Here is a 13,049-nt window from a genome sequence, read left to right on the forward strand (position 1 = left end):
ACTCCACTGTTTTATTGCTTATCACATCAAAGCTCATAGGAGTTTCGTCCATATTTCCAATATTTGACAATAGAAATTTATATTCTTGTCTCAATTGAATAATAAATTTATGGAAACTGGTAAGTTTGTGGTCAAGATCTGCTGGTAGTTTTTGAGCAATTTTCGTTTTTTGTCGTATTACCAGATTTTGTCTGTTCATAAAACGATTACACCATCTTGAAGTAGCTTGAAATTCTATAGTTTCATCTGGATTCAATCTTCACCATTTTAGTGCATATGCTCTAATCATATTTCTTGTAACAAGATAACCATTCTGCCTTTGTTCGAGTACCCATTTTGCAACGTGATTTTCCAGGTGCGATCATCCCCGTTCTCATTGCACATTTTGTCTTTGGCATTTTTTTTTTTTAAATATCTTCTTTCTTCCTCCATTCTCTTACCATCTTCTTGGTTATGTCAAACTTTCTTGCAGCAACACAATTATTAGTTTGGTTTACCACATCAGTTATCCTTATTTTAAATCGAGCTTCATACTTTCTTCGTTTTTTTGCTTGCTTGTTCAATGATTTTAAATTATAACAATTTTAATAATCCTAAAATCTAAAAAAAAATGCAAAATTAATAATTAATTAAATTGGGGCTAATCACTTTTAAATAGGGTAATTCGCGTAAATACTAAATCTATGATATGCAAAAAAGTAACGGATATGCATAGATATAAAAATAACGGATAAAAAACAACAATACTTAACGTTGCATTAATACAAGAAATTGGGGGGTCGTCTTATACAACCGACATAAGCTTAAAACCTACAAATAACCTAAAATTTAGGCCTCGTCTTATACGCCGGTCGTCCTGTACGCCGACATATACGCTAATTTCTGATCACTGTTTTAAGTCAGATATTAAAAATAAACTTGTTTGAAAACGAAATTGTTGCATCAGTGAGCCATAATAATTTATAATGCAAGAAATATGATTTAGAACTATTCGTTATCATTTTTCAGAGATGGTACTTCATTTTCTGGATCAGATTCAAACTAAATTCTCTTGCTTGGCTAAACGGATATGTACAAACAAGTAAATATTTCACTTAAGCCATAAAAAATTATTTTTTTTTTTTAAATTCTTCATGATGACTGTCATATAAAGTTTAGAAGGTGCAGCCATCTGTCGGAGTATTAGTAAACCAGTTTGGTCATTACTAACTTCATGATTTTGGCTAGGAATGATAATTATTATTTTAAATTTAAATATGATGATAATATTTATGAAATAAAAAGGAGGAAACCAAATCTATGAAGGATTTTGATTATTTTTAGATTAAAACGTTAATAATTTGAATTTCAAATTATTCTTTGCGCATTTGAGTAAAATACATCACGAACACTCTATTTAAAAAAAAAAAAAAAAGTCTGATATCTAACAGTACAGGATAATTAAAAAGTTTTGAACAAAGCAAAAACCCATAACCCTTCTCCAAAAATAAATGTGATCTCCATAAGAGCAGCCCGTGAGAGTTATTGATGAGAGCGGGGGGAAGACACATTGCTTACAGTCACCGTTCACCTTATCAGTTATGCGAAAATAAAAGCAGGTATGACACGAAATTTATGGACTTGCTGATTATTTTGCATTTGTTTCGAAACTTGGAGATAATTATAACGAGAAAGTGCCGATTCAACTTAGGTTAATGAGGAAAAAAGTAAAAAATCAATCATGAAACTTATGCTATGAATAGAGAATTAGTAGCGAAGTTTACTAGTAAGGGGAGAATTTCTTGTCCTCCCTCATGTAATAATAAAGCGATAAGCAAAGAGGCACAGAACGATAAATATGAATTCATCTGAAATTGAACTGAGGAGGGAAACCTTTTTTTAAATATCCTTCTTCTAATTATTAGAGAATTTGGAAACATAGACAGTACAGTATGTTGATTTGAAGTCTTATCCACGTTCTCAAAATCCCGTACTATTTGTACGGGATTTTGAGAACGTGCAATCTTTATTTCAACTGCTCTGTTTCATTGAAAACACCGACATGTAATAATCTTTATAATTTTTCCAACTAAGTTTTTCTTGCGGTAAGAATAATTACAATATTGTGCATTCGTATTTGGGAAATATCTGCTAAGTATTCTTTTCTTTCAGGTATACTGGTTCGGTCCACTAGCGGGAGGCTTAATAGCTGGCCTTATATATGAATACATCTTCGACAGTAAGAAAATTGTTCGAGTTGTGAAGGAATCAGCGGAAGATGCTGAAAGAGGCAAGTCTGATAAAAAAATTTTAATTACTTTATATGGTTCTTTCAATATTTTAACTCTAAAAAAAATGTAATCTATTCGTCATATTTGGCATCTTTTCAGATATTCTCATTCTAATCGAACATTACCATAGCTCAACCATTTCTGGAAATATTCTCCTCAAATTTTCGTCCATAAAAACGAACAAAGGTTTAGATAATATCCCGAAATAGTATTTCATTCATTAAATCTAAATTACATCCGATATATCCCAGAGATGCTTTTTTATGATTATTTTTGCGATGATTTTATATATAGAATTAATCGAAGAAATACCTTGAGAAGAACATGGAGCACATTTAATATGTCTTTCCATTTATTTCGTAATAACTGCAGAAATCTGAATAATTTCTGTCTTTTTTTCTGTATTTTATTGGGAAAAGAAATCTGTGACGATGGTCGTAGATTTTCATACATAACAAAACAATGCACTCGACTACGATTACTCTGAATAAGAGATAGATAGATAGATAGATAGATAGATAGATAGAGAGAGAGAGAGAGAGAGAGAGAGAGAATGGAATGGTAGTTCCTGGTGTTGTATTTCAATGCAGCATCGTCAGTGTCAGGTGGATGAGATCATGCATATTTCATGGCGTTCGAAATAGTCCTCGTGATAGCTCGAGATGAGAGTTGAAGGTAACATTCGGTAGACTGGAGACGAGTTTAGCTGCAAATGAATAAAATACGAAAACACACCAGGGAATGAATTAATATTTAAAAAAAAAAATGGGAAATAGTTGGTGATTTTAAAAGTTCGCTTGTCATTTCGTTATTTTTTATATGGTTATTGTAAAACTATACAATTTTTTAAAGAACTCGTTCGTTTTAGTTATTTTCTATTTGTAGAAATATTCAACGCGAGGAAATGTACTCTCTTATTGATATTGTTAAGTTTTGACTCGCTGCATTATTAACAGAACTCCCGAAAGAAAGAAAGAAAGAAAAAAAAAAAAGAAACTCTAGAACTGCAAGTTGTGATTCATCAGCTTTATAAACCATCTCCGTCATTAGGTTCGAATTATCCGTTAAGGACGCGAACCTTTAAATGGACTTTTCAATCGAAGGTGAGTTATCCAATCTTATACGACGATAGTAGATTTTGCAACCCGAAAAAAAAAAAAAAAAAAAAAAAAAAACCCAGAAGAACGCAATTTACAGACGTAATCCATTGGCCTCAATCTTCGGCCATAATTCCAAACCATAAATACTGAAATAATAAGCATATGGATTGAAATCTAGTAGCTCATTCTGTTCCAAAGCATCATCACAGACGGTTATAAACTTATAGACGGAGTTGAGCAAGTTGTTCAAGAAACCCATGTCGTTCTTGGGAAAGAAAAAAAAAAACCCTAATAAACTTGAAACTCCTCAGTATAAAAAAAAATTAAACCTTGGTATTTTTCTCGTCAATTCACTATTGGAAGAGTTCTTTTAACTCTGATTAACTTTTGGAAATCGGGATAGCAGATAACAATCCCAAGTTGCACCGACAGCTAAGATCATTGTTATCAATGATTTTAGAGTAATCCGGGGAGAGAGTATGGCAACCTGAATATTTACGTATTATTATTTTTTTTTTAATCGTGAGGATATAAAATTTCCCTAGGAAAAAAAAAATTTCTGCGCAGACTCTACCGAGCAACTTCTCATAGTCATTTTCACCACACACCTTCTCATAAAAACTCTTCCGAAACACGTCTCTGAGTATACGAATAGAAGCGTTCGTTAAAAGTTTGATCCATGGGGAACAATTGATAATTCCATAAAGAAAAAAAATAAATAAAAATAACTACTCTACTTTCCAACTTTGAAAAATCATTCATTTCTATTATTCTTTTCTCTGAATGCAAGCTTCTCAAGGGTTCCTTTGAACATTTTTTCCATTAACGCACGTGCTCTGTTTCTTTGATGAATCTGCATTTTTTTGATGGAATGGTAATAGCAAACGATAGGTACAACATGCAATCTATCGTTTTAACTTCTCGGTAACAACTAAAGCGTTGAAATAAACAGCGAATGATTCAACAGTCTACTCCATTAGACCAATGAAGCAGTTTTGTGCTAACTACAGTAGCGTCATTTGATGGTCAACCAGAAAAAGATCTGGTAAATTCAAAAATACGACTTTATTCTGATAATACCATTTTATATTTTCATTGCACGGTATGAACAGTCACTAGAATTGCTACTTGGATTTACTTGAGGACAATGTATGTGGATTTTAAGTTACCAATACATTTGAAGCGAAATAGTTCCTACATGTTCCTCGCACTTATTTCAAAGACTATATAATTCATCGTTTATTGTAAATATATATTTTATATAATATTTTAACTAAAATAATTATATTTTGTGGAACACAAAATCCTTATGACTGCGAATTCTCTTTCAGTTTGTTTTCATCCATAAAATGAAACTAACCAACTGTGTCAGATTTTGAAATATACTCGTAGTTCCACCTACTGTCAGCAGAAACTATGGCACGTGCGTAACTAAGCAACGTCAATTGAAATCAAGTGGTTGCGAATTATTGTTCAACTCTCCTGGCTTATGAGTATATAAAAACCATTAAACTTGGGGGTTACACTGTTGCCATAGGAACACTTCCATGTTTTGATCCACAAAGTCTTGGAATTTCTGCTGCGATATATCATTTTTACCTGCGACACGTGGGAGGGGCGGGAGGGGTAAGGAAGGAAGTTTCCACATCGCCGTCTTCCAATTCCGTAGTGGAGAGGATTCTGGGGCTTTCCGACATATGTTATTTATAGAGGGTTACCTGCAGTTCGTAATACGGGACGACAGGGTAATGGGTTGTTAGCACTCGATGTCTTGGGTGACAAATCGACTGTCACCTTAAGTAAAGTGACACCACCCCGTGCCGTCAGGCTTTCCGACGGAAGGAAGGAAGGAAAATCGTCAGGTGACACAGGGACTTGCATTTGTCTTTCTCGATCGCAAAGTGGCTTTATTTACCAAGAGTAGTGAAGCGGAAACTGGCTCCGATGCAATACGGAAGAAACAACACAGCTTGAAGAACTCAGTGTGGATTTCGATTGGATCTGTTAGGTCTCGAAGAAGGAGAAACTGTCATTGAAAAAAAAAAAAGATTTTTTTTTTTTTTTTTTTTTTTTGTGTACTAGCGAGTAGGCTGTAGATAACAGTATCGCCAACTTAAGTACCTTTTCGCATTATGAAGAATTGCTACGTGGGTTGAAAATGTGTTTATCTTCCACAGTTTGAAGGTCTTCCCCATGAAGGTCTATCATTAGTAACGTTGGGAATATAAAAATAAAATAAAAATAATACTTAATTTTGATTTTTAACCAAAAGCAAATATGTAATAGGATTATTTAATGATGAAGGACCGGGAATGATAATAAAAACAATCAGACATCTGCTGTCTTTTAGGACCACTTCTCTTTTGCTAGTAATCAAAGCATTATCTTTGAAATTATATAGAAATTATTATTATTTTCTTTGCATTGTTTACTAAAAAATGATTACAAGGTTTATCGTACTCACCTGGCTGGAATAACTTTTCTTTATCCAACGCAATTCCGAGCTAATTGAACTCAAGACCACTCAAGATTATTATGATTACTTCGCCTGGAGAAATCCTATTCCACATTCCTTTGGTTGAGTTGTAGTCTTTTAATCAACATTTACACAGAACAAATCGCTGAAACAATTCTCATTCTTTATCTATAACCAAAAAGTTCTGAAATAAGTGTGTGAAGTCTGTTTGGTTTCTAGCCAAAGATATTAGCCATAACTTTTGCTTAGTCTTCGGGTCATAATAGCTCCTTAAAAATCCTTCCTTCACTTTGTGCAGAAGAGCTTAGATGGATTTCATTAGTAATTTGTCTCTCACCAATTCTCTCTCTCTCTCTCTCTCTCTCTCTTTCACACAGATGTTCACTTGTGCTGGTTGTTTCATTGGTAACCGTCCATCGGATTTTGTCATCTGTAATTTTCTCGCTCTATAAGGAATCCGTAAAATCAAATAATGGAACTGTTCACCTTTCTAATAATAATAATAAAATTTTTTTTTCTTCTCAACTTTCTCTGTCTTTCTCTTTTCTCGATTAACGTTCCATAGTCAGAGCAACAAGTAACAGATGCTCAGTCTGTAGGAGAGAGAGAGAGAGAGAGAGAGAGAGAGAGAGAGAGAGAGAGAGAGAGAGAGAGAGAGAGTTTTTGGTTAGGTAATTCTTAGCCCACTCACAATTCTAGCAGCGCTACAGGTTCACAGCTTTTGTATGCGAGATTGTCATAAAAAAGGCAATTCGAGATACGATGTTGTCGGTCTGAATGCTGATCCGTGCGCTGTTTTATGCATTAATCTGATGCTGAATAAGTAACTCGAGACGTATACATAATAATCCCTACTGGTACCATCGTTATTCAGTCCGTATCTGCGCCCCGAGGATATTAGCATGCATTGTTTTTAAAATGTCGCACTTGAAATTCAGGGAGTGATCTTATCAGGGCACTGAGTAGCATTACTCGGAACCCACGACTTAGCTCTAGAAATAGTAGCGAGCAACATCTCAAAACCCATAACATATTTCAACCAACAATAGTTATTGATACTTGGACATAACAAGTATGCATTTCAGATATTGTGTAAAAGGTTATATTCATCCTTGATATGCTAAATAGTCTGAATACTTCTCAGTCATAGATTGTCATATGTTAAAAGATTAAGGACATTTTTAGCTTTTTAGGTGTGTTTCGCGTTCAGTAGTATTTTGGATCTTCAATAAAATTTGTCACGCCATTTCAATATGAATTTTAATAGGACTTTTGCTGTCAAAATTAGACCACACAGAATTATTTGTAAAAAGTACATAAGCGTAAATCAGATGTACTTCGATTATTATTATAAGTGGAGGTATTACACGCGAATGCTATCAGAACTTAGAGATAACCATGTTTTTGACTATCTCTAATGATTTCCATCTTTGTTTGTGATTTATCAGTATCGACACTTTGTAAGACAGATTCATGGTTAAGTGTTAGCATCGGTGAAAGTGCTTCTCATACCGGCAACTAGACGTAGGTAAAGGTAGTGAATAAGTCTTTTCTTGATATTTCTAAGGAATTTTTAGTAGCTTCTGTTGTTCCGCCTTACCAACGATACCCTTGGGATGGAAATACCTGAGTATGAATCCCATGTAGTCGCAAAAAAACAAATGAGTTCGTCGTCATAATGAGGTGGTAGGCTTTTTTTCCTCGCTATAATTCGAGTTTTTCATCCTTCCAAACCCGGGCAGCAAAATTTACGCGATTAAAAAACGTAATCCACTGGTATCATAGCCTTAATCGTTTCAGATGCAGTTCCAAACAGCAATCCCGATCTAGTCATCTAAAACTGCTGCATTGTCTATTGACAATAATAAAAACAAGGAATATATCCGATTAACATCCCATAATATGACAAAGTGAGTGAATAATTTTAGATTTCATCAAATTGTATTTCAAGAATCTGCTGGTTTGATGAATATTTTATCCGCATTCAAAGATGCATTCAGATCAGAAGTAAGCTCAGCAATGTGGGAGTCAGAGAGAAAGTTCAGCGGACCAAACAAAAATTCTGAAGGTCTTAAAAGGTTCTATGAATTCGTTTTTGAAAGGGGATGAAACAAACGATTTACACCAAACACAACGCATTCATCATCATCATCATCTTCTTCTTCTTCCTGTTCTTTTTCTTCTTGAATGGATTCAGTCCCCTAGTTAGGGATTATCAGAAGTTATTACTTTTATCGTCTGTTTATTATTTTAATTATTTATTTATTATCAGTAGAACTTGTGTAGTTCAATGGAAGTAGCGTTTGCACTCCTCATCGCCAGGCCGTCCGAAGAAAAGTGCGTTTTAAGTTCGATTCTAGTCGCCGACTAGAGGAACTTTTTCTCCTTTCTTCGATTGGTTTCCGAGATTCGATCTCTGGAACAGGCAAGGGTTTTTTTCTCCTGGAAACTTAAGAAAATCGACTGTAGAACTCACTCTTTCAGACATTAGAAACATTATGTTAGAATTAGGGACCACGAGATGATGGCGCTTGTTATCGTCTCTTCACTGGATGCCGCTTAAAATTAGTAATAATATTGGTTCGGCCATCTCTGATTGGCGACCAGTGAAGACCCACTAAGTCTCGAAAAGCTAAACAGAGCTAAAAACGGCCTCATCTACTCCCTGTAAGGAAATAAAAGGCGTCAGCTGAATTTTTTTTATTTATTATGTTTGCTAATTATAATTAGCGATAGTAATGGGCCAGCTATCTGTGATTGCCTACTGGTGGAGATTGAACTTCCTACTTAGTCTCCAAAAAAGCTATATTGGGTTTAAACGCCTGGCCTACTCCCTATAAGGGAATAAAAGGCGTTAGCTTGTTTTCATTATCAAAATGGGCCCATGTAGCTCAGTGGAAGTGACGCTTGCATCCTCTGTGCTAAGCCACCCAAAAATAGACTTAAGATCAAGCCTAGTCGCTGACTGGAGAGGAACTTTTTCTAAGCCTATCTTCGAATGGTTCTCAAGTTAGTCGATCTCTGGGAAGAGGTTTTTTTTTCTCCCAGAAACTTAAGAAAATTGACTGTAAAACCCACAGTATTTCAAACATTAAAATATTGTGTTACTGTTAGGGACCACGAGATGGCAGCACTTGTTTGTCTGTCTCTCATCGGTTGCAGCCTATAATTATTAGTGATAGTCATGGGTCAGCTATCTCTCGTTGGCTACTAGCTAGATAGGGTTAAAAGGTCCCGCCTACTCCTATAATAATAATAATAATAATAATAATAATAATAATAACCTAACACTAAGTTTATGGGAGATGGTAAATCCCGTATTACTGTACAGCCGGGTATGAAACTCGGATCAAAATCCTAGAGTTTTATGCCGAGAAAACTATCGGCAAGCCCAAGTGTAAGTAATCACTTGGGTAGTACAACACCAGGGCAACTCGGAGCAAAGGTGGAGCAAGATCCGTCACTGTCCTTAATATTCTCTCATAATGTAAAACGCACTGATGAGACCTCAAAAAGGGTTCAAACCGGTCTGGGTAGTTACCTCTTCTCATAATGTAAAACAGTATTTATACATCTCCTAGGAGCTGTATTTACATTATTATGTATTATGTATTATTATTATGTATTATTATATATTATGCGTTTTACATTGTGAGAGAATATTAAGGACAGTGACGGATCTTGCTCCACCTTTGCTCCGAGTTGCCCTGGTGTTGTACTACCCAAGTGATTACTTACTTGGGCTTGCCGATAGTTTTTTCGGCATGAAACTCTAGGATTTCGATCCGAGTTTCGTACCCGGCTGTACAATAATACGGGATTTACCATCTCACTTAAACTTAACTTATGTCGCCGGTAAAATAGCCTTTTGGCTTGTTATAATAACCTAACACCTTTTATTATTATTATGTTTGCTAATTTCATGTGTTCAACAAGAGCTAATTGTTTACTCTCTTACGACAGCACACACTTTACCATATTCAAGCATCCTGTTATTGACAATTCTGTTTGAAAGACTGGATTATTTGTCTTTCATGGATTTGTAGAATCTTTATTTGAAGTATAGATAACAACCCACCTGCACTTTCCTATAATGATGCTGTAATAACACATAGGATGAAGACGGTCCATGGGGATATAATTTTCCTAAGGGATCTATTTTCATCAACTTTCTACCGTAATCTACGTCAGTTAGTTTAATTCCGTAAAATGGGCAAACCTGGATGGATAAACAACACTCATTTAATAGACTTAATACACCAACTTCACAGCCGAAGTTATTTCAGCTGTCATTACAACCAAACCACGACATAACCTCCGATAATTCTTAAGGTCTTTCAAGATTCTCTGTATTCTTTTTTGATGAGAAACAAACGATTTAAGTTACCAAAGGTTGACGAACGGACAACAATAGCTATCTTATTTAAATAATGATCGTCCTTAAGGAAGTCAAATCAGCTAACGTCTTTTATTCCCTTAGAGGGAGTAGATGAGGTCTTTTTAGCCCTATCTAACTTTTGGAGACTGAGTGGACAGTTCAATCTCCACTGCTACCCAATCAGAGATAGCTGGCCAAGGCTAAACAAGTGCCGCCATCTCGTGGTCCCTAACAATAACCCAATATCTTTTCTTTCTTTCTTAATCTTTCCCTCTTTTACCTTTACACTGTCGAGCATATATATTCCTTATAACCGCAACCGTACCCAAGGATAAAGTGGCTAGTGCTATGCCTCTCGGTGTATCCAATGTCTGTAGAAGCGTAGAAGCCGTTTTGCCTGCTTGCAGGAGGAAACCCCACCCCCAGATAAAATGGGGAGAGAAAAACCCTGCCTATGTCTGAGAAAAATCCTTAAGCTCCTCGACGGGAATCGATCGCGAGGCACTCCCTTCCCAGGCATATGGTTGCAGAGCGCGTAACCACTCGGCTAACCGCGCGGACCACAATATTTTTAATGGTTGAAATAGTGTGGGTTTTACGGTCGATTTTCTTCAGTTTACGGGACGAAAAACCTGAATTTCCGGGAGAAAAAACCCGCTTGCCCGTATCAGATATCGACTAACTCGGAACCGGTCGAAAAAAAAAAGGCTTAGAAAAATGTCCTCTAGTCAGCGACTAGACTTGAACTTAAGTCTTTTGGGCGGTTTAGTGCTGAGGAATGCAAACACCACTTCCACTGAGCTACATTTTTATAAATTTTTTCTTTTTAAATAAAATTCATGTTTATTTGATAGGAAATGCAAAACTAACATGAAACGTTTCTTGACAATTACATATGAAAATGAGTAGCACTCAATTTAAAATTCATGACTTAATTTTCAAGAAGTGCTTGTGGGTTTAATTAATCATTCTATAAATTGTTTACAGATCTTCCAGAAGCTGCAACCCATCATAATGCACAGTTTAGGTTATGGGAGTTTTTTCATGATGTACAAGCTTGTCATGTCTACTGAATGTTTTGGAGCAGCTCTCACAACTATATGGTCGTCCATTTGTATGAGTTCGCATGTGTTGCACTAGTTTATCATGATGGCTAAATGCTTTACAACAATGCTCACAACCATAAGGATGTTCATTGGTGTGAATCCTAGAATGACGAACAAGTTTGTCTCGTTGGTGAAATGCTTTTTCACAAGTATCACGACTATAAGATCGTTCATTTGTGTGAATTTTTGTATGGTGCAAAAGTTTATCACGTTGATTAAATGCTTTTCCACAGGTATTGCAACTGTGAGGACGTTCCAATGCACGAGTTTCCATATGATTCATAAGTTTATCAGTTGAAGAAATGCTTTATCACAGGTGTGACAGACATACTGCTTTTCATTTCTGCGAAGTTTCATATGACGTACAAGCTTTTCATGCTGGCAAAAAGTTTTATTACAAGTTGCACATTTGTGCAGCAGTTGTTTTGCTTTGGTGGGTTGTCATGTGACTTATAAGTTTTGCGAAATGCTTTGCCACAAGTATTGCATCCATGCAGTTGTTGGTTCATGTGAACTCTCATATGATGCACAAGTTTTTGCTGTTGGGGAAATGATTTATTACAATCTCACAGTTTGGTGCACACTTTTGCATTAGAAACCAAATTGCTACTTTCAATTAATTCTTTATTCTGTGTTTCACTAGCATATGTTGACTCCATTGTAATGTAAAATAGGAGTACGAAACATTTAGTGAAGTTAAACATTCTTATTACAAACTCAGATGAACTACGCAGGAGGTGAGGTCCCAAATCCCATGAATCCTCCATTGTTGCCACAATATCCTGGACCTTAACTAGCAACAACTGTATTGTTTTTTTAAAGATTTTTTAAAAATTATTTTCAAATATTACAGTATTTATAAAATTAATAGAAATATAGTTTGTATACTGAGTTTACGAACACTTTTTGTTTTTAATTTTCAAAATATTCGTAATTATGGCCAAAATCCTCAGGTTATTCGTAATATTAAATTGCAGTAATTCCAAATGTGCATTTGAATTTAAATTATTGCATTTCGGGGGGCTGCGTTTTTGTTTATGCAGACAACTTTTACTGAGTTTGAAGTCCCCATCTTTTACTTCTCTCCAATCATACCCGATGGCCTCGAAGGGCTTCATGTACGCATTGATGTCTAACGTCACACACACACGGTTTATCGTTTTAAATTTTTCGCTCGACATTTGCGTTGATCCCTAATTCCAACCACCATTTCGTGTCTATTCTCGGGGAAATAAATAAGAAAACGCAGAAGCTTTCTAACATGATTTCTTTAGGGGGCTTAGCTTGGAATGACTGCGGCATTACCTTGATGGGATTGAGGCAGGATTTTCGATGTTGCTTTGCTTTAATATGATCTCACAAAACACCTCACTTTCACTGGCGTTTCCTTAACGCCAAATTTCCGACGAAAAGCGATTAAGTTGCAGGCTATAAACCCGGAACATAATTAAGAAACGGAAAAGGTACTTGATGAGAAAGTGGTAGGAAAAGGCTCTTTCTCTGCTCTGTTTACTTTTGATGGAAAAGGATTAAATGTTGAAAACAGGATGTAGCTAATACATCCCAGCAAATTCTCCTCTTTCTTCTCCTCCTTTTATGTTAATTAAGATTACAACGCGCGAAAACTGACGAAAGTATTATCACCACGATTATAGCATTACCACTGTTGTCCTCGTGTAGCTCTTGTCACGTGTTCATGGCTTTAGAAATGAAATTCAC

At 35.6% G+C, this 13,049-nt stretch overlaps 1 protein-coding gene across 1 annotated transcript in view; it reads left to right on the plus strand.

Annotated features, from left to right (window-relative positions):
• Positions 1-13,049, plus strand: part of LOC150107438 (aquaporin-like) — a 153,613-nt gene that overhangs the window by 124,112 nt on the left and 16,452 nt on the right. The window contains exon 4 of the mRNA XM_090391296.1: positions 2,152-2,269. Coding sequence (XP_090247422.1) covers positions 2,152-2,269 — 118 coding nt within the window. The remainder of the gene's footprint in view (positions 1-2,151; positions 2,270-13,049) is intronic.

This window comes from Typopeltis vanoorti, chromosome 4 (genome assembly GCF_054136105.1).
Source record: "Typopeltis vanoorti isolate ZY-2024b chromosome 4, IOZ_Tvanoo_1.0, whole genome shotgun sequence".
NCBI classification, from domain to species: domain Eukaryota; kingdom Metazoa; phylum Arthropoda; class Arachnida; order Uropygi; family Thelyphonidae; genus Typopeltis; species Typopeltis vanoorti.